The sequence below is a fragment of the Sebastes fasciatus genome, chromosome 7 (assembly GCF_043250625.1).
Source record: "Sebastes fasciatus isolate fSebFas1 chromosome 7, fSebFas1.pri, whole genome shotgun sequence".
NCBI classification, from domain to species: Eukaryota; Metazoa; Chordata; class Actinopteri; order Perciformes; family Sebastidae; genus Sebastes; species Sebastes fasciatus.
Window position 1 is genome coordinate 21,406,105 of NC_133801.1, and position 21,053 is coordinate 21,427,157.

The 21,053-nt window shown below is 42.9% G+C and overlaps 2 protein-coding genes across 2 annotated transcripts in view; one reads left to right on the forward strand and one right to left on the reverse strand.

The window, feature by feature from the left end:
* The window catches only part of ift80 (intraflagellar transport 80 homolog (Chlamydomonas)), a 45,243-nt gene extending 29,969 nt beyond the window's left edge, over positions 1-15,274 (forward strand). The window contains exons 9-20 of the mRNA XM_074642219.1: positions 1,913-2,092; positions 5,158-5,276; positions 5,912-5,986; positions 6,464-6,627; positions 6,717-6,781; positions 8,137-8,272; positions 8,385-8,532; positions 9,660-9,831; positions 12,136-12,225; positions 12,402-12,574; positions 13,517-13,640; positions 14,639-15,274. Coding sequence (XP_074498320.1) covers positions 1,913-2,092; positions 5,158-5,276; positions 5,912-5,986; positions 6,464-6,627; positions 6,717-6,781; positions 8,137-8,272; positions 8,385-8,532; positions 9,660-9,831; positions 12,136-12,225; positions 12,402-12,574; positions 13,517-13,640; positions 14,639-14,749 — 1,557 coding nt within the window. The 3' untranslated portion in view covers positions 14,750-15,274. The remainder of the gene's footprint in view (positions 1-1,912; positions 2,093-5,157; positions 5,277-5,911; positions 5,987-6,463; positions 6,628-6,716; positions 6,782-8,136; positions 8,273-8,384; positions 8,533-9,659; positions 9,832-12,135; positions 12,226-12,401; positions 12,575-13,516; positions 13,641-14,638) is intronic.
* A 2,340-nt stretch (positions 15,275-17,614) lies between these two features.
* c15h3orf80 (chromosome 15 C3orf80 homolog) lies at positions 17,615-20,145 on the reverse strand. Its single transcript, XM_074642223.1, has one exon. The coding sequence runs from the start codon at positions 19,722-19,724 to the stop codon at positions 19,002-19,004; it is 723 nt and encodes a 240-aa protein (XP_074498324.1). The 5' UTR covers positions 19,725-20,145; the 3' UTR covers positions 17,615-19,001.
* Between the last annotated feature and the right edge of the window lie 908 nt (positions 20,146-21,053).

A 21,053-nucleotide genomic window follows, 5' to 3' on the forward strand; every position in this document is an offset into this window, starting at 1 on the left:
GGAGGGCGCTGACCAAAACCATCTGAACGGTGTGTGTATGAGACAGGCGGACAGACCAGGGAGAGGGAGAGAGTAGATCCAAGTAGCGGGGCCTGTAACCTGTAGTCTGCCGACTGTTACCTCACACCACACCTCACATCCTGCAGCTGCATGTGTACGAGGCAGCGAACACACTGAGGCCTTTTCTCCAAACTTCACCGCAGCACTTGGCCCGCTGCACCACACTTGTCTCTCCATCGCAGACAAGCAGGCAGCGCTAGGCTAACATTAGCACTTTTCTCCCTTCGTAAGCAGAGTGTGAATGCATGTGTTTGTGCCGAGGATCACAGCTGACTCGGATCAGTCAGCCACTTGCGTTTAAGGGCAAGAGGCTGACTGATCCGCCTCTGGAGGTCAGAGGGCCGGGGTGAGGATGAGAAAGGTTGACGGTGGTGGTAGAAGGGGGTATTGGCTTCGTCCGAAATCGCATACTCAATAGGTGTACTATCTTTCAACATACTTTTGTGTGAATAAACCGTAATATGGATCTTTTCGGATGCACTGAGCAGTAATTTACGTCGTCACTTCGTGAGAGCCTCCTTGCCGGTTGGAGATGTGTAACCATGGTAACAAGTGCCAATGTAATGTGACCAAAATGACGGTTTGTGAGAATTAAAGTCTGAATTAATTCAAAATATAATTTATATTACGCCTAGCAAAGGGAAATCGTGTACTTACACATAAACTGAAGCGTTCTTGATGTTACAGAGCTGTCCGTCAACGTCCGTTATGTACATTGTCGTCTCTACTGCATAGCATTGTGGGATATTTATGTCGTTGTAGTGTCCAGCGTTGCATACTGTAACATTTCACAGGAAATAGAATGCAATTTGAGTACTTGGTTTCATACTATGGGTTCGGATATACAAAAAAAATTTATATGTTTTATTGTACTAAATAGCATGTTAGTATGGAACTTCGGACGCAACCATTGTGTGAGACAGTCAGCAGCAGTTATAACAGAAAGATTCCAGGTGTGCATAGCGGACTACAACAAATGACATTGGGAGGAGTGAGAAACTTATTTAGTTTACTTTACTCTGCTAATCGGAAAACCTTTAACTGCTGGTGGATCCAGACTGTCTCAACTGATTTGAGTTGAATCAAAGCGCAAGGATGTTTTTTTTGTTGTTGTGATCCTCCACAGAAGACTTGAAGGACAGGAGTGGGGAAATGAACCAGAGGGAGATGGAAAAAGTAGTGGAAATGGAGAAAAAATAAAGGGATTACATTGAGAAAAGGGATACCTCAGGGAAGCGGGGAAAGATGAGAGATGTGTTCTCATCTTAGATACTGTAAAGGGACGCACATCTCTCAGTTGTGTCTTTCACCATCACTGCCAGTCATCAATAGTGCAGAGTCTGGTTGACACAGCACAGCGGACGTGGAGAAAAGCCCCTCTCTCCCTCTATTACTTTGTGTCCGTTAGTCCTCTTTCAAACCTTTTCTTATAAAAAGAAGGGAGAGGTCTTGTTAATCAGCTTTTGGCTTCAGTTTGGGGGCTCGTATATAAACCCTCCCTCTCCCTCCCCGTACCCCTGCCCCCCGTGTATGTAACAGATGAGGATAGCAGAGTGTATGTTTACGAGCGCGAGTGCTGGACTTGGCAGGGCCGAGCGCTACTTCAGTGTCTCACAGTTCATCACAGCTCAATGACTGACTGGGCCCCTGTCTTTCCAGTTTACATTATGTGCATACGCACTCACTCATACACGACTCCTGACTCTCGCCGCTTCTCTTCTCTAAACTTCTCATTGTTTCTTAGTCCCTAAGCTGCCCGACCAGGTAATTGTTTAAGATTGTAGATAACTATCTGTAGCCATTAACCATATTGTTCTCTCTCTCTCTCTCTCCCCTTGCCCCCTCCCTCCAGTGGTCCTATGCGTTGGAGAAGCCCAACACAGGCAGCATGTTCAGCTTGGCCTGGTCTGCAGACGGCACCCAGCTGGCTGGGGCCTGCGGCAATGGGCATGTCATCTTTGCCCATGTGGTGGAGCAGCACTGGGAGTGGAAGAACTTTGTGATCACCCTTACCAAGAGGAGAACCATGCAGGTAGAAAGAGACCCTCACACATCCACGTTTATGCTTTAATCTTAAAGGGCGGATCCATTATTTATGTTTTTTGTTTTTTTATTATGATACTGTAGCTTCACAGTGGTGTTCCTTGTTTTCAAATCCAAACATTAAAATTTTGGTCTACGTATTTATGTTTTAGCATCAAAATTCTATTTTCCCAAGCCCTTCTAAAAACCTTTTTCCCACGTGACCTGACGTAGGTTTCTGCATGATGAAACTGCTACATGTACAGTGTATATACAGTACATCCCTATAGTCAGTGTATTAACGTTGCAAACACTAACTCAGATGGTGGTCGGCACGAGTACCGGCACGAAAGCTAAGCAATGTACTACTGTGGACGCCCTCAGATCCGAAAGTCATGCAATAACACAAACAAACTAACCGATCAATGCAGCGGTAGACCAGCAACTCCCGTGTTCTGCGAGGTAAAATGACTGTTTTTGTGAATGTAGTCTGGTCTGGTGGCTTTGAGGACAGCGATATAACGGTTTCAGTTCCCCGTCGGAAAGGGCTGTCTGATGGCGAGGTAATGCGGTGAAAATATTCTAACTATAGAGTACACAAACTGATATTGATTTTCTTTTTTAGGTGTCTAAAATACACAGATCAGCCATAACATTAGGACAGCATGGGCACCCTGACTGGTCTGCGGCTACGCAGCTCCATATGCAACAAACTGAGATGTACTGTGTGTTCTGACACCTTTCTATCGGAACCAGCATTCACTTTTTCAGCAATTTGAGCTACAGTAGCTCTTCTATTGGATCGGACAACACGGGCCAGCCTTCGCTCCCCACGTGCATCAATGAGCCTTGGGTCTGACCCTGTCGCCGGTTCACCGGTTTTCCTTCCTTGGACCACTTTTGGTAGGTCCTGAACGCTGCAGACCAGGAACATCCCACAAGAGCTACAGTTTTGGAGATGCTCTGACCCAGTCGTCTAGCCATCACAATTTGGCCCTTGTCAAAGTCGCTCACATCCTTACGCTTGCCCATTTTTTCTGCTTCCAACACAAAGTTCAAAGTTCAAAATGTTCACTTGCTGTCTTATATATCCCAGCCACTGCCAGGTGCCCGGTGCCATTGTAACGAGATAATCAAGACAATCAGACAGCCCTTTCCGGAAGGGAAAGCCACCAGACTACATTTACAAAAGAAATAATTTTACCTCGCAGAACGCATGAATATACATACAACCCCAATTCAAAAAATCGGAACTAACCCTTGCAATTATTTCCAAACTTAGCAGAGCTAAGTTTGACTCAGCTAGTGCTAGCGTTCACATTATTCATAACCTTATTGATTAGCTTTGATTAGCTTACTTTTGTAACCTACGTCACTGCTTTTTGCAACGGCTGAGTGGGCATTTCCATTTGTTAAAAACAAAACAGGGCGCCTGGGTTAGCTCAGTTGGTAGAGCGGGCGTCCATGTATCAAGGCTTGGTCCTGACCGCGGCGGCCCGGGTTCGAATCCGGCCTGTGGCCCTTTCCGCATCCACTCTCTCTCTCCCCCCTTTCAAGACTCTATCCACTGTCCTCTCAATAAAATGGAAAATGTCCCCAAAAAAATAACTTTAAAAAAAACAAAAAAAAAAAACAGAACGCAGATGGACCAGCCCTCTAGAGATGGTCAATATAGTCTTGATGTTTTGAAACATAATTTGTCTTGATCTTTGATGAAACAAAAGAAGTGATATAAAAAGCAATGACAGAAAACAGAAAGAAGAGAAATTAATTTTTTGTGAATCTTAGATAAACCAATGGCGCAGTTTCTGTATATGCATGTGTAAAAAGGAATCATGCCTGAAGCCCATCTTGACTCCTGATCCATCATAAGAGTTGTGGTTTTACACGTTAAGGGTTTGTCAAACAAAAATCACTAAAGATCAGCGTGTCTGTGAGGAAAGATGATAGATTCTCAAACATTAACCGAGCCAAACTCCAGTTATGTCAGCATAACAAGAGAATTGAAAAGTACTGCAATGCCATGAGCAGACTTTAAAGAGGTGAGTGAATATGCTATGCAGAGAAGCAAATGCTTGGCTTTGACTCGTTGTGGCCATATATTAAAGCAGGACCCTCCCTGTGTGCCAGTGCGCAGCCCTGCAATGACAATGACCAGCCTGTCTAGCTGCCTCTCTCGCTCCACCATTCTCTACTGTTTAAACTCATGCTAACCACAAGGTAGCGTTTACATGCGGTTAACACACCCAAATGTACATATATACACACACACACACACACACACACTTGTATACTTTCAGACAGGGATACACACGCACACCTACAGAAACAAGGTTACGCACATGCATGTGTGCCTGCACACACGTGCACTCATTTGCCATTTACCAAGTGTAGTTTGTGTAAACCAAACAAAGTCGGGTCATCAGCCATTTATTTTCAGCATTACAGGCGCTTTTCGGTCTCCCTCCTCCCCCTCTCCTCCTCGCAGTCCTTTTTTAAATGTGCACATCTGCCAGTGGTTTGTGAATCAGCCAGCTAAATTTACCACCTTGCGGTCAAATGTTTTTTATTCCTGGTTGTGTTGCATGTAAATTTGGCTTGCTGGAGGGAGCAGAGGAGGAAGATTTGTAAAGCTGTAAAAATAACCCCACCTTTCACCTGGTGCTGGAAAAGGCCTTTTCATTCATTCACACAGAGAGCTGGAGGGAAGTATTTATCTATGCAGGTGAAAAAATGAGTACCAACCACCGCACGCACACACTTAAAACAGTAAAAACTGCTTTCTCCGACCACAGTTGCCCTACATATACTTGGACGTACTGTAGACTGTTTCCTGTGTATATTAAGAATAAATACACTCCAATGCGTACGTGACTGTGTTCAAGCCTCTGTTAGTCAAGCCAGTGTCTCCTCTTTGTTGTTTGCGTGTTGAAATGTAAAGTGTTTGTTCAGTAGTATAACGTTTATGCCTGTTCAGTCATTCCTGAGTGACTTATTCATCTCTACTCTTTTTTTTTTTGTTACTGAACTCATCTCTTTGCCCCCCCCACCCTCCAATCCTTCTTTTTTTTTCAGGTGAGGAATGTGATGAACGATGCAGTGGACGTACTGGAGTTTCGAGATCGAGTCATCAAATCCTCTCTGGCATACGGTCACCTAGTGGTCGCCACTTCCCTCCAGTGCTATGTCTACAAGTCAGTATCCCACTCGTCTTTTTCTCTGTCGCCTGTGGTCCTTTCGTTTCCTATTCACACTGGACTGAAATTTTTCAGAGTTTTCCTCACATATCATCGGGGTTTTGTGCAACACATACTCATCTCTTACATCTATTGAACAAATCCTGAGGATAATCTTCAGATCCAACTGAAATATACTCAGATTCCATGCTAAATAAGCCTCCAAAATTTGCACCTAAAAGTTTTTCAAAGAATAAAAAAAACACTAGAAAACTAAGGAGCCTGGTGGGAAAAAACAGCCATTTCTTACTAAAATACTGATCCTTACTAGGTTAATGTTATCAGATGACCTCTGTGTAGGTTCATTTGAAGTGCCATTATTACTCTACTTCCCTCTGCACTTCTTTTCTACAGTATTTCTGTAATGATCATTAGTGTCAGTCCTTTTCTATCCTGCACTCTTCCTGCTCTATCTGTAGATTTATCTCCTCTCATTTCATTGACATTTCCTTTATTTTGTTGTCTTTCATAACTCTCTTTTCCTTTCTGTTCTCTTGTTTCTGCGGTCGTCTCACCTCTGCACTTATGCCAGATGTAGCTTTGTTCTAGGATTTCTGCATTTTCACAGATTTTGCTGTGTTTCTTTGTGCCAGCTCAAGAAACTGGAACACTCCCCTCATCTTTGACCTGAAGGAGGGAACCGTGAGCCTCATCCTGCAAGCAGAGAAGTGAGTGTCTCTACTCCAGGAGCAGTGGAACAAGAGGGAGAACAGGCTTTTGGATCATCTATCAGCTTCTCTAATGCTTCGTTGCTCCACACCTAGCACTCATCAAGCAGCACACACACACACACACACACACACACACGGGGTCTGTGCTCTAGATTAGCCAGCCCTGTCATACAATAAGGCTGAGAGTGAAACCACTGGGGGAAATTAGATTAATATGGAGTAGCTCTTGTGCAATACTCCATTGCAGTGTCCCTGACACTCAGCATAGAGCTAAATAGATTACTGGCCATTCTGAAATCACAGTTGAGTTTGATGAGTAAGTCAATGCTGTGTTAATGTGCATTACATGTCTAAATTACCTGCTAGTGTCAGTTGATTAACTGTTATAGACTCTTTATTCTTTAACTCTTTAACATCTATCATATCTCCTTACTTGGTCCTCATCTACTGTATTCTCCCATCTCCCCCACCCAGACATTTTCTGCTCGTGGACGGAGCAGGGTTGTATACATTCTCCTACGAGGGTCGATCGATATCCTCCCCCAAGTTCCCCGGTATGAGAGCTGACATCCTAAATGCCCAGGGCGTCTCGCTTAGCAACGACACCATTGCCATCCGAGACAAGAGCGATGAAAAAGGTGAGGGGACCTCTGCTGTCACCACTATAATTATATAAATAGGAGGGACTGTGCTTTTACAATGTTCTCTTTTCCTTTCTCCTCACCAGTCATCCTTCTCTTTGACGCCCTAACCGGGAAAGCCCTTGGCGATGGCAAGCCCATGACTCACAAAGTGGGTAATCCTTTTCCCTTATATTGACCTTATGTGTTTCAGCAACTAGGAAGTGCTCCGACTCCATTGTTTTGTCTTCTAACTTCCTGTCTACAGCGAAAGTGGGAATAGTGTAGATTGATCTGCTGCTTGTGATGACCTTTCACTTACATTTTAGCAAATATCTGACCAGTTTTATCGTTTAACGTGCAGCATGAAGGACTGATGGAGCTGGATGAAAATTAAAGACTTTCTGCTACAGCAGTCGGGAAAACATTTACCGCTAGATCAGTTCTCCTGCACAGCGTTGAGATCAGCTGGTCATGTCGCTGTTTTAATGGTCGCGGTGACAGGTCAGAATGTGTTGCTATTGTGTTTTATAACAATATGATATCATAACAGGAGCTGTCTGAATGTGGCCGTTCAAGACATGTGTCAGTACAATATTTCTTCATGCACAGTGGAGACTCATTTGGTTAGTTGCACTATTACACACTAGTGTTGTCACAATACTGGAATTACTAACTTCGATACAATACGTTGAAAAATATTGATATTCAATCCCATTTTCAATATCACAGGGAAAATTGACCCAATATTTAGGGAATGAAATTTTTGATTTTTATTAAAAGATAAATAGCAGTGTGTGTCAACTCGCTGTCAGACATAAGAGAGAGCAGGAATCAAGTGACAAGGATGCTAACTTTTTGCCTGCAACTTTTAAGCTTTATCTAATAGTAGTAGTAATGGCTAATTTTTTTCCCCCTGATGATTCAACAGGCCACGTTTCATCTAAATAGACCTAGCTGAGGGGGAAGAGTCATTTTGTCTGTGCTGAAAAATATACTAACCCATATTCAGAAGAGAGAGACACAATAAAGACACAGGGGGAGAATGGGGGAAGGGCTTTGGAGTCAAACTAGGAGGGAAAGAGACAAAAAGAAGGAAAGAATTAGAAGAGAAGGAAAAGAAGTGGAGGTAGCAGTAGTTACTGTTTGTCAGCATGGCTTTGTCTGCCAGCACTCCACAGCTCCAAGACACTGCACCGAAGCCAGCTGGCTCTGGCCAAACGCAAACACACACACGCGCGCGCACACACACGCACACACTGGAGCTGGGTGATGAAGCCAAAATCTTCGATCCCGATATAGGTCATTTCATATCTCGATAACGATATATATCACGATATAGCATGTTTTTTGGTACTTCAATAAATAGTCTATTTGAAATAACCACATAGTAAAGCCTGTTTTTGTATACTTCTTGTATTTGCTCTCCCCCTTTCCTTTCTTCTCCTGACCTTGTGTCCCTCCATCATTAACTCAACTGTTCCCTCTTACCTTTGTGCTTGTGTGTGTGTCATTATTCATATGTAGCTGGAGGTGGTGGAGATAGCTCTGGACCAGTGCGGCCCATCTAATGAAAGGAAGATTGCCCTGATAGACAAGAACCGTGACCTTTACTTGACCTCTGTGCGTCATCTTGGGCGAGAACCCAAAATCTGCAAAATTGGTGAGACGGAGAGGAGTGACCTCACTTGGGAAGATGCGTAGTGACTCTGTTTGTTTTTATACATGTACATTGGATGAACATGATTGTTGTGTGTGTGTGCTCTGTCCTGTAGGTAGCATGGTTCACAGTATGGCATGGAACGATGCCGCTAACATCCTGTGCGGTATCCAAGACAACCAGTTCACAGTGTGGTACTACCCGAGTGCTGTCTTCACTGACAAGGAACTGCTGCCAAAAACACTGTACATAAAGGATGGCAGGTAGATATATGCAGTCCTCTTCTCTCACTTATATACTGGCATTTTACCATAAAAGGAAAAGGAAGGAGGAAACAATGTAAAGTAAGAGCTAAGAAGAGATGTATAAGCAGCTTTTTTTGCTCCTTCCAGCTCCTTCCCAAAGGTAGAACATATAGCACTTTAGGCACTATTTTTTTGCCAGCAGCTGTCAGACTGTACAATGCTTCCTGCTCAAAAGACCTCAGCAGCTTCAGCCAGTACAGAAGGTGCTAAGGCAGAGTGCCCGCACTGTCTGTACACGCCATCCTGGACTACTTTTGCATGTCTCTGCTATATGAATGCACAGTTTCGATTTTAATTTGTGCTTTATGTTTCGTCTCTCTCGTTTATGGTTTATGGCTTGCTGTTGTTAATTTTTACACTTCCTATGCTGAATCATACTTTTTCAGACATCATGCATTTGCTCTTAACAGAATACAGTTTTGCAATTGTAGGTTGCTTATGTCCACACAACCTCAATTTGAGTTGCTTTTTTTCCAGCTTTTACGGTGTTGGTGCTCCAGCAGCCAGATTTAATTAAATTTTTTTATGTAATTTGAAAATGGGGAACACCAGATACTATAGATAGATGTTAAGAGCTAATAAATATATACAAAGGCTCCACTTTTACCAATGTGTCTAGGATATTTGTGATTGAGGGCAGGTTGGACCAAGTACAGTGCAAGTTACTATAGCAGCACTGTCATTATGTTATCATCATTTCAGCAAAATTGTATACTGTATGTTGCTGTGGCTGCTACGCATTTCTCTTTGTATTAGGAATTGTGACACACACATGCACACACACGTTATGCAAACTCGAAAAAAACTGCATGGTCAATAAGTTGATTGTTGTTTTCTTAATTAGCACAATCCATCATCCTCTGCATGTTAACATGTTATCTTAGTTATTATATATTGCATATTGAACAGTGTTTTTTCCCACATGAGCATTCATACTTTTTCTCACGCCCATCAACACTTGCAAACACTGAGAGTGTTCCTTGCTGGCTTTTCTGTGACCGCAAAATTCTGAGGATGTGGTTACATGTATTTGTTCTAACCCTGATGTGTGAATGTGTGTGTGTGTGTATTTGTCCTCTTCAAAGTGAGTTCAGCCGTGCACCCCACATTCTGAGCTATGTCGGCACCAAGGTGACGTTACGCCAAGGGGACGGTTCACTGGTGTACAGCGGTGTACCTCCCTACCCGGCCCTCCTGCACGAATACAGCACCTCTGCACGCTGGGAGGACGCACTGCGCCTCTGCCGCTTCGCCAAGGTACGATACCAGCATATCACTATTAATGTGTACTAATTGTGCCAGTGAAGAAATTGTCAAGCTTCTGTGACATCATTCTTACATCAGGTCTTAGTGTTTGTATACCCATTTAAAATATTTCTTTACATGTTAGATAACAAAATCATAGTATGCATTACTTCGCATTAATAACTAACTACATTTCTTCTATTTTGCATTTGTATTTATTAGGGCTGTCAAAGTTAACGCGATAATAACTTTAACGCAAATCCGTTTTAACGTCACTAAATACTTTAACGCATTAACGCAACTTGCGATTTTTAGGTTGTAGTGGGCTTAAAGCTAGAGTGAAGTAACATACATCATATGAAAATAGAAGATCGAAGGAATCCATTGGTACCAACCATGTCATGCATGCTTGTGACGAAGGAGGTTAAATAACGCTCCAAACTTGCGCTAAATTTTGGCGAGGAAAAACTGTCATGGCCATTTTCCCAGGGGTCCCTTGACCTCTGACCTCAAGATATGTGAATGAAAATGGGTTCTATGGGTACCCACGAGTCTCCCCTTTACAGACATGCCTACTTTATGATAATCATATGCAGTTTGGGGCAAGTCATAGTCAAGTCAGCACACTGACACACTGACAGCTGTTGTTGCCTGTTGGGCTGCAGTTTGCCATGTTATGATTTGAGCATATTTTTTATGCTAAATGCAGTACCTGTGAGGGTTTCTGGACAATATTTGTCATTGTCTTGTGTTGTTAATTGATTTCCAATAATACATACATACAAATATTTGCAAAAAGCAAGCATATTTGTCGACTTCCGTGTTGATAACAGTATTAAATACTTGACAAATCTTCCTTTGAGGTACATTTTGAACAGATAAAAAATGTGCGACAAATTTGTGATTAATCACGATTAACTATGGACAATCATAATCATGCGATTATTAGCAATTCAATATTTGAATCGGTGACAGCCCTAGTATTTATATAATTGATCTCAAGATAGTGTGTCATATCCCACAGTCCAGGGCTCTGGCACAGTCCAGGTTCCTGCGGTGTGTGTCACACGCATGTATGTATGAAAGAGAGCGAGACAGAGTCTGAAATGAGAAGGTAGTAGACAGGTTTATGGGACCAGACCAGCAGGCTTTAATTAGCCTTCAATTAGCCTGGTGACACCATTTACCGGATTTAGCCCCCATAGACCTCACTCATAAATACACACTCCACTATATGCATGTGTAAACTCTCCACATGCACACACACACACACACACACATACACGCTGAATGCAGTGTTGTACTGTGTCTTTGCTTGGCCGATGATGCAATAACCACAACCCTGGAGAAATGGACGGCTAGTAGCAAGAGGAGGGACGGAGAGAGAGAGGCACTGGTTTTAAGAGCTTTTTCCTCGACCCCTCCCCCCCTCCACTTCTGGTAAGAGTTTGGTGGCAGCGCGGCTTTTCCCAGAATCACAGTCATTGTCAGTAAGCCCTGACCTGATAGGAGTTCACTTGACACATGTAAGCCATACTCACAAACGGGCAGACATAACATACAGTAGATGACATTTATAATCTCACTATTACACCAACGGAATATTTGTGATGAGTCGTCAACTTTTTGTATCAACTTTCTGACCTCAGGCAGTGGCTGACAGTGCTATTTGTTGTTTCCAGGAGTGGTTTTCGATAAGAGCTGCTTGTCTTAGTGATGGACACTGATTAAAGGGGGGAATTACGGAGTGGTGACTCCAGTGAGAAGTTTGCTCAACTGTTGGCCAATTGGTGGTTAAGGCTTCGTTTTAATGAATGCAGCTGCACGGAATAAAGCGGTGACGCATTTGTTTATGTTTATTGACGTTGTGTACGGCAAATGTCTGTATTTATGTTTGTGTGTGTCACGCATGATTTCTTAATGGATGCCATGACTACAATGAGGCCTGCCAGGATGTGAGCAGGATGTACTGGGGACTGTAATGACACCATCACACCCTGTCCCTGTGCACACACACACCACACACACACGCACACACTAGGGATGCCACAGCGGGGAAATTTTCCACCGGTTAATAAACTTGTGACAACACCGCTGTTACCGATTACACTGTACATTTTACAAGAAAAGATATCCATGGATGTGTGAGAAATGTTTACACGCCGTTGGAGATTACAACAACCTTGGTATCTACATGTAGATAAATTAATATAGTAAAATGGGGAAACCTATTCAGCAACTTTTCTCCAGATCATTGTGTCATATGGTGAGATATCATCTTTTAAACATGCCTCTGTTCCCCCCCCAAATCTATAGGACCAATCTTTGTGGGCATGTCTTGCTGGTATGGCAATGGCAAACAGGGAGTTGACCACAGCGGAGATGGCCTATGCTGCCATTGGAGAGGTAAGGGCATTAGTTAATGGCTAATTTAATTGAACACACTGTTTTTTTAGCCACGTCTTCCAACACAAGTACACACACACAATTTAATTCACTGAAAACTTTAATGATTTTGACAGAAGTAAGTGAAAAAGACCAATTAAAATCCCATTAACAATCTTCTCCCTCTCTTCTTTCAGTTGCCTAGAGTGCAGTACATCAACTTTATAAAGGAGCAGCCGTCTAAGGAGTCGTCTTTGGCCCACATGCTGATGTTCAGTGGGCAGGTCCAAGAGGCCGAGGCCACACTGTTACAAGCTGGTCTCATCTACCAAGCCATACGAGTCAGCATTGACCTTTTCAACTGGGAGAGGTACGACTCAGTGTTTGTGTGAATGTGTGCACGAGGTGGGGTGCAGCTGGGAGGAGAGGGACAGTATGAGTCGTTTGGAGGATACTTTTTTTCTCAGCATTGTAAGGCTGTAACTCAAAATTAGGTTTTAGTGAGATTTACGTGGAAGCATGTTTGTCCGTACGGTTATGGATGTGCACATCGACACTGGAGGTAAGGATGCTGAGGCCGCTGTAGCATAAAAACATATATATTATTAAAATATGTTTTATACTGTCTCATATGAACCTCCGTGAGGTGAATGCGCATCGGTATGAAATGGCTGTATCCTCACTGTCCTGCATTATTATAAACTATAGTAACCTGGTTATGGGTCATCCACACACTGCCTCACTCCCACTTCCTCTCCTTGCAGTTCTCATACTTTAACTCCGTGTTGTTGACTGTGTTGCGGTGGATGCATCCACATAAAGTAGCAATGTTCAACTTTGCTTTTCTGAAATCTGGGTTTTCCCCTGCCGTTGCAGCATATTTTTGCTGGCAAACATTGCCAGAAGAATTAATTGTTCAGACGAAGGCTGTGATATGTGTAAATAATTATTCAACTATAGAGAGTTTTGACTTTAAGCTTTATCGGCGTTATCTATAGTAATAATAATAATGGTCCAAATTCAAAATGATGTAAAATTGCAAATGTTTTAAGTCAAAAACCTTCACATTTTCTTGGGGGAGGACCTCCACTACCCATACACCAACAGCAACACAGCACCTAAGCCCTCTAGAAATCCAGGGGGACCCTGAAAATTAGTGTAAAATGTTGTTAACTATTACAAATAAACAATGAACATGAATGTCGTGCAGCATTTAGTGTGATGTCATTATAGAATTTCTCTCAGCACCCCAACTCTGACTGATTTCCAGCGTCCCTGGATATGTATCTACATCTTGTCATCTTGTGTCCAGGGCACTGGAGCTGGCAGTCAAACACAAGACCCACGTGGACACCGTGTTGGCCTATAGAGGGAAGTTCCTAGAGACATTTGGCAGGAAGGAGACCAATAAGAGATTCCTGCAGTACGCCGAAGGGGTAAGTTAGGACAGCACTGCACTGAAGCATTAATTGATTTGGGCGGACAATCACACTGGAAGCCTTTTTAGCAGTGAAGGGTGTCTTGTTCTAATTGTTTCCCAAGGGTCATCGGCTTTTTACGCTCTGCTTGTACACTCTGAGGGCCTTCAGTTGAAAAAAGGTTAACTCAGAGGGGATAAATACACAATGTCACTTTGAGTTTTTCTCTGCTGTCCAATCGGTAGAGCCTGCGGAACTAAACAAAAAATGGATGAAAGCCTAGAAGTTGCTGCTGTCCACTGCCAGAGCTGTTTAAAGGGACTGTGTGTAGGATTTGGCGGCATCTAGTGGTGTGGTTGCAGATTGCAACCACACCACTAGAAAACGTGAGCCGCCGAGTGCAAAACCTTGGTAACGCTTTCTGCCTCGCTCAGAGGCCATCCTTACCATAATAACACTACTTTAGGAGCAACGGAAGTTAGACGGCGGCTGGCGGTAACACAGTTTTGCACTCCGTGGCTCACTTTACCGCAGTTTCACAAGCGTGTCGCAGAACTACGGTGGCCTTCAGGTAACATAGAAACACAAATGGCTCTCTCTAGAGCCAGCGTTTGGTTTTGTCCGTTCTGGACTACTGTAGAAACATGGTGGACTCTGTGAGGAGGACCCGCTCCCTATGTAGATAGGAAGTGCTCATTTGAAGCTAACGACAAAACGATTCTTAGTTTCATATGATTATACACTAAAGAAAACATAGTTAGGGAATATTATATTCCATTTCTGCTAATAGATCCCCAAAATGTTACACACTGTTCTATAAGCTTGGAGGAGATTTAGTGGGGTCTATCTGCAAAAAAATGCCTGTCTGATCAGGATGAGGAGGGGAAAAGCATTAAAATACCACACTGCTATGTGACTTATTTAGCTGCTTTGCTTTGTCAATCCCATACTGATCGAATCAAAATACAGCATCTTATCTAATTCCATCCCATCTCGTCTTTCTGTCTCTCTGCCAGGTCGAGGTGGACTGGGAGAAAATCCAGGCGAAGATAGAGATGGAGTTGTCTAAAGAGAGAGAGAAAGCCGCTAACACCTCTGTGAGGAGCAGCGTGGCCTCACGACGTTAATGTTCAGGGGCAACCTTTCTCTAAAACATCCGCTCTGCACAAAATTGATTCCCATTTGCTTTTGACATTTGGTGAATATTAAGTGGTTTGACTCAGCCTCGGAGTAATAAAAATGTCTCTATACTTGAGGTAAAATGGGTCCCATTAGTTACAAGTAAATTAACTTCAAGCAAAACAAAAGGGAACATTTGGAGACAGCATTCTGTTACTGTGGGTGGATGATATGTATATTGATAAGAGTATCTATATTTCTCAGCAACAACACCATTATGGCCTTTCTCTCATATCGGCTTCTCAGTCATTTCAGTGTGTCAAGTTCAAAGTTGATTGTAATCTTTTTCCATTAGTCAAGATTAACTCGATATGCTCAGTCATGCACGAATGTATTGCTATAATTTTTGTCAGTGATGTTTGACTCTGTGTTTTTATATGGATAGATATTTCTACAGTTTATGTATTCAAAACTTTGTCTTTGTGTAAACACTAAAATGAATGTCAGTTAATAAAGCTGATGGAAATACTGTATATATTCATCCTCTTTTACCTTGCCTCTATTTTTTGTATTCCTTTTAATGTCTTGATGCTTCACTGGTTTCATACAAAGATCATAGAGTATCTTTGACATGTTTTTTCAGCTCTGCACATGCACCGGAGGTATTTCTGGGTGCATGTGTGTTTTAGAGTCCAATATATCTACAGTATGTGCTTCTCTTTGAGTTATTCTTGTATTTCCTTTTCTGCTGAGGTGTGAAACCAACTGCTTGCCATGCAGCTCCACCCCCTGGTTGGCAGAGGGCCAGTGCATCAGCGGACCATTATAGCCTATCCATCTCCTCTAGTGGCCCGGGAGGGACGAATGAGGTGGAAGATCTGTCTCGGGGCTCTCCAAAAAACAACTGCTAGACCATATCACGATGAGGCGGACAGATAGGAAATTGATCGGCATAATCCCTGAAACCGTGAGTGGCCACAGATGAAACATCAGAGAAAACGGTTAGATGTCAGAAAAATCTATCAATGGGTTCGTTCACTCTTGGAGTTGTTTTTTTTTTCTTTTTCCCAGCACGGTGCACTTTTAGCCTTCTGACTCACTGTCTTTCTCGTATTTGACTCCCTCCATCCGCTTTCTTTCTGAGCCTACTCACTGTGTGATAAACCGTAGTCAGCCAGACCAAACACCATTAATCTATGAAAAGACTTATCAGCGAGGAGTCAGGTTTCACATGCATTACCACTGAGAGAGGCCACACACATTGAAAAATAGAAATGAATGATGTGTTGTGTTCGTGCTTCCTCTTTCGCTATACAGTGCAGACTGCACCCAATCTCAGTAATGTGGAAAGATATTGATTTATTAAACCTATGTTGTGTATTCTTACCCAATTCTACACTTTACACTAGACATTTTGAGCCTCGTCTGTAGACTAAGAAAATAAACATCACATTTAGACTGACAATTTTTACACTTTTGACTCTTGAACAATAAACGAACTACATACGTATGTCATATTTTTGAAACTACACAGCACAAAATACCAAATAGATACTAAACGACAGTGCTTTATATCCATCTTCAATGACTTGCAAGTTTTCATATACTAGATTAATGGCCAAACAATTCAGCTCTCCTAAAAATACACTTCCCGGATATATTGTAGAATTTATGAGGAGGATAATGCTCATTGATTTGACCTTTTATAGTTGATCGTTCTTTGGTCCAGTGAGCCATAAAATAACTGGATCATTGGCGCAGATACTAGCGTAGAGTACTGTGTATTTGTTCCTGTGTGTTTCTATATGTGTCTGTGCACATATATGTTCGGATTTGTAATGTGGATTTGAGGAAGCTGTCCTCTCCCCTGCCAGGGGAAATCCCAGCTGTACGCTTTCTGATTAAAGTTTCCTGCTGGGAACTGTGGGAGACTTGTTATGCCCTCTGCTCCCAAACCCACTGTGTTACATCTTAGATATAAGAGCTGGTTCACAATGAACTGCGACGACTATAAAGGACGGCGTGAACATTCACACCTCTTACGGTTCGAGTAGCGCTCATATATGACTTCATGCATCTTAAGGTCACATACTCATCCACCTCATCTACCCATCAGGGGGTTTTAAGCATGGATTTAATGCTTTTAAGTGCAGCCACCCACAAATATCCCTCTGGAAAGGAAAGCCATCAGTGTTCACTGTTGGCTCTGCCATCATGGCCTGCCAGTGTTGGATTACACAAGCCACCACAATCACACTCAAGACTTTTAGTGTCGGGAGCATTAGAGGAGAGCTCAAGGTCTCTAATTGGAAAGTCTGTTTGCGGATACAGATGCTTTAGCGGCAACGTCTTCCATGTTTTAATAGCTAAACCTGACAGAAATGGAAGTTTTACTTATTGTGGTGAAGAAAGAGTGCTTTAATATAATGTCTGTTATTACACTGTCCTTACAGTATGCACTGGTCTTTCTGATGGCAGATAGTCGAGTTGATTTGTTTGCTATGGGTGGAGAAAGGTGTTTGATGTAATAGAGGTTTGAGAAAATGAATTGGCAACTATTTTGATAATATATTAAGATTGAGAATCGATCATTTAAGCAGAATTGTTAAAAATTCACTTCTTCCAACCTCTTGAATGTGGATTTTTTTGCGCGTTTTCTGACTCTTTTATGATGGTAAACTAAATATCATTGTGTTTGGGACTGTTGGTCAGACAAAACAAGCACCTATGGCAACCTATGGGGGACATTTTTCACCATTCTATGTCATTTTGTAGACCAATGATAAATTGTGATAATGATTGGCATGTTATTCGATAACGCAATTGTCTTTGTAATTTACTTTCTCTCTTTTCGTCTGGGACTAATGATGTGCTAACATTTCTTCTTCTTCAAGTCTGTGCTGGAGAGAGGATATGGCAAGTGTGACTGTTTACCACACGCCCAGTTAATGTCAAAGTAATGTGACAATGACAAAATGAGCTTTTTCAATATGATAGCATAATGAGGCATTTTAATGGACAGTTAATGGCAAACACACCTTTTAGCTTCAATCCAAGTAAACAGGCCATTAAGCCTGATGTGTGTGGTGTCAGCTCTGACCTCCATTTCCAGCAGGAAAAAAAAGACACCACTTGTCTCATTAGTCAGAAATGCAAATTAGCAGAGGACAGTTACACACTTGAGGTCAACATACGAGTAGATCTGAAGGTATTTTCAGACCACTCTGCCAGAACAAAATAAATAACTGTCTCTGTCTCATCCTTATTTCCTCTTAGACGTCCCTTTTGTCTTTTCCTTTGTTTGGTCTGAGCTGCACAGTGTTGGTTCTGCTTGGGGCAGCAGTTTGTGATCTTGTCTGACATGCTATCATCTAAACACAACTTTGTATCTTGGCAGCTTATACGCCATATCAGTATGCCAGTTGTAATATCTGCCATTTGTTTTTTGTACTGAATTCAGAACCTGAGACGCACTGATACATGTAGCCTCGGGCAGCAAAGGCTCCCAGGATCAGAGCATTTTTTTTAAAAATAGCACTTCTCTGCTACAGCTTTTTGCAGTAGGAATATCAGATGTGGCTCAGGTCACTGATAAAAATGCTCATCTGTCAGTCAGCCCCCACTCAAGTGTAGGTATATGTGCATGAGTCAGTTTGAGGAAAATATTGCTTTCATGCTGATAAGATATAAATTAACTGGCTTCCAAAGCATGGTTGATAAAAAATAAAAAAAATCTGTGCTGCAGAAAGTATTACAATTGATATTCATCCCCTCACTCCCCCATTTCAGCCCACATTACTGAGAGAGAAACACATCTTTTTGGATGCAAATTCAATAAAGAATAAATAAAAGAAAAGCTTTCAGGTCCAGCAGAATATTTAGCATTAAGACTATAAAAAAAAGGACAAAGAATTTGACAAGAAGAAAAAAACTGTCTCACGGTGCCACTTTAAAAATTGAGGTGCTGAAGAAAAAAAACAAACTTAATGCGATTGTATACCGGAGCCAAATTAGCACATCACAAAGAGCGTCAATTTCAGACGCCTCCGCCTCATCTCCATATAATCTCCTTTACTTAACCCCAAGCAGGTCATTTGCATACAAAAGGCGAGTAATCCGCTATAATCTTACAAAACCACGTACATTTTTCTCAGCCTCCTCCTTTTATTCTCAACATTCAAGGATTATAATTGCACTTGAGTTTGTATGTCTCTGTAAGATAATGACCCTAACCCTGACTATATATATTGAAAACAAGTCTCAGACAGAGTTCCTTGATGTCCTTGCAGCAGGACTGTGTTGCACCTCCAGGACATCCCTCCTCTGGTCTCCAGCTCTCGATCCCTCACCACCTCTCTCGTTGTCCGCCAGCAAGTTATCATCGGACCGGTCTCTGTGCATCATCTCCTGCATGCTCTCCTCGTACGTGGGCAAATATTTGACCTCGTCGTATGCAGGCAGGCTCGGAGAGGCGGTGACGAAGTCCCCGAGGCTGTAGTCCGGGTACCGGTCCAGCAGGGAGTCCTGTGACGCCGACGTGGACGCGTTGTGTCCGTGGTGGTGGAAGATGGAGATTGAAGAGGGCTCCTCTCCGGCGCTGCGGTGATCCGAGGAGGATTGGTGGTTCGGCTGTCGGCGTGGCCGCGGGCAGATGATCCTCTGGATGAAGTAGCCCATGGCGAAGAGCAGCAACAGGATCAGGATGCCAGACAGCTTCCGCGTAAACCAGCCGACGTTGTCGAAGAAGATGTGGATGGGGAGTTTGCAGCAGCGCACCGCGGAGGAGCTGCTGCTGCTGCTGCCGTTCAGGGTGACGCTGGGCGGGCAGCACTGGTGGCCGTCGCCGCACTGGAAGTCACCGCAGTTCTGGAGGGCTTCACAAGCTGAGACAAAGCACGCCGAGAGAAAGGTGCCTGTTGTCCGGCTGCACGTCGTCCTCCTCCTGCCGCCGCCGCCGCTGCTGCCCTGCAGACGGGGCATCATGATCTCCCGTGTTGCGTCTCTCTTGCTGATGTTAAAAAAAAAGTCCGTCCAGGTGTTTACAGGACTGCCTTTGTTTCCAGATGTGCACTAATCATGTATTGCTGCTCTCATCTCACAGCCACTGCAGCGGGACACAGCAGGTGTGTGTCCCCCCACCCACCCCCCCTGCTGAGGACGACCTGTCTGCTGGAGTCTGGGCGATGAGGAGTGGAGCAACATCATCAAGTGATGAGAGGGGAAGCCGCAGCAGAATCATGAATAATCTTACATCATTATTAGGCCCTATAGTCATTATAGCCTATAAGTCTTGTGGTGTGGCAGTTTCTGTTAAAACAAGACACAAGCCCAAGGTCACAACTTGTCTTTCTTTTCAAAGGTCTTTTTTATTAATTGTCAATAATCAATATAACAGTCACTATACAAGGAAAGTTACTTTTTGTTTTTCTGAACAACACTCACCCTTGACACAACACATACAGTTAATCAATCATACCTGACAACAACATACATACAAACAGCCACAGCTGGCCACAAAGGACCTAACTGACCCAACTTGTCTTTCAAGTAAATTTAATAAGAAAAGCATATATTAATAATAAGAAAAGCATCTTCAGATGGGACTCACGAGCACAGCCACCTGAGTGGGCTGTGGCAAGTGAGCCCCGAACACAAAAATAGTCAGGCCTTTATACATACTAATACAAAAAACACACAGATGAGTGCAGTCATGAAAAAATTAGTAAAGTGAATCATTATACTTAAGTCAGCACAGAACGGACAACAGAGCATCAAAAGACATCACAAGTACTTCAGCCCTCTGTTGTTTACAGTCACAGAAGATAAAACTGTCGGGTCACTGTTTTAATGCTTATGGTGACAAGGTTTGCTAGATGTGAGGCCCTGAGATTCTCTGAAGGTACAGTGTTAACTTTGGCCTACTCAGATATGAACATTTCTATTACAGTCTCTGTGCAACCCCACAGATATGGTCCCCCCATCATTTGACATTGTCACGTTCAACCTCCTCACCTGAACTGTCCTGCTCAAGAGACCCCCAACTATTTCATATAACAACCCCTCTCTCAGATAAATGCAATGTTTGCTGCAGAGCCTCCTTCATTTATATTCAGTAGAGAATCCTGTACATGTAGGAGGAATGACAACCGCAGATGGGAGAGTGGGAAATCCTTAGTATTAGTATAGACTATTGAGATCCTTTGCACAAGTAAAAGCAGAAATACTGCAGTATGTAGAAATACTTAACGCCCTGCACATCCGGAAAATTTAATCTCATTAAAAGTAGGCTAAGTATAAATAGAAAAATGCATT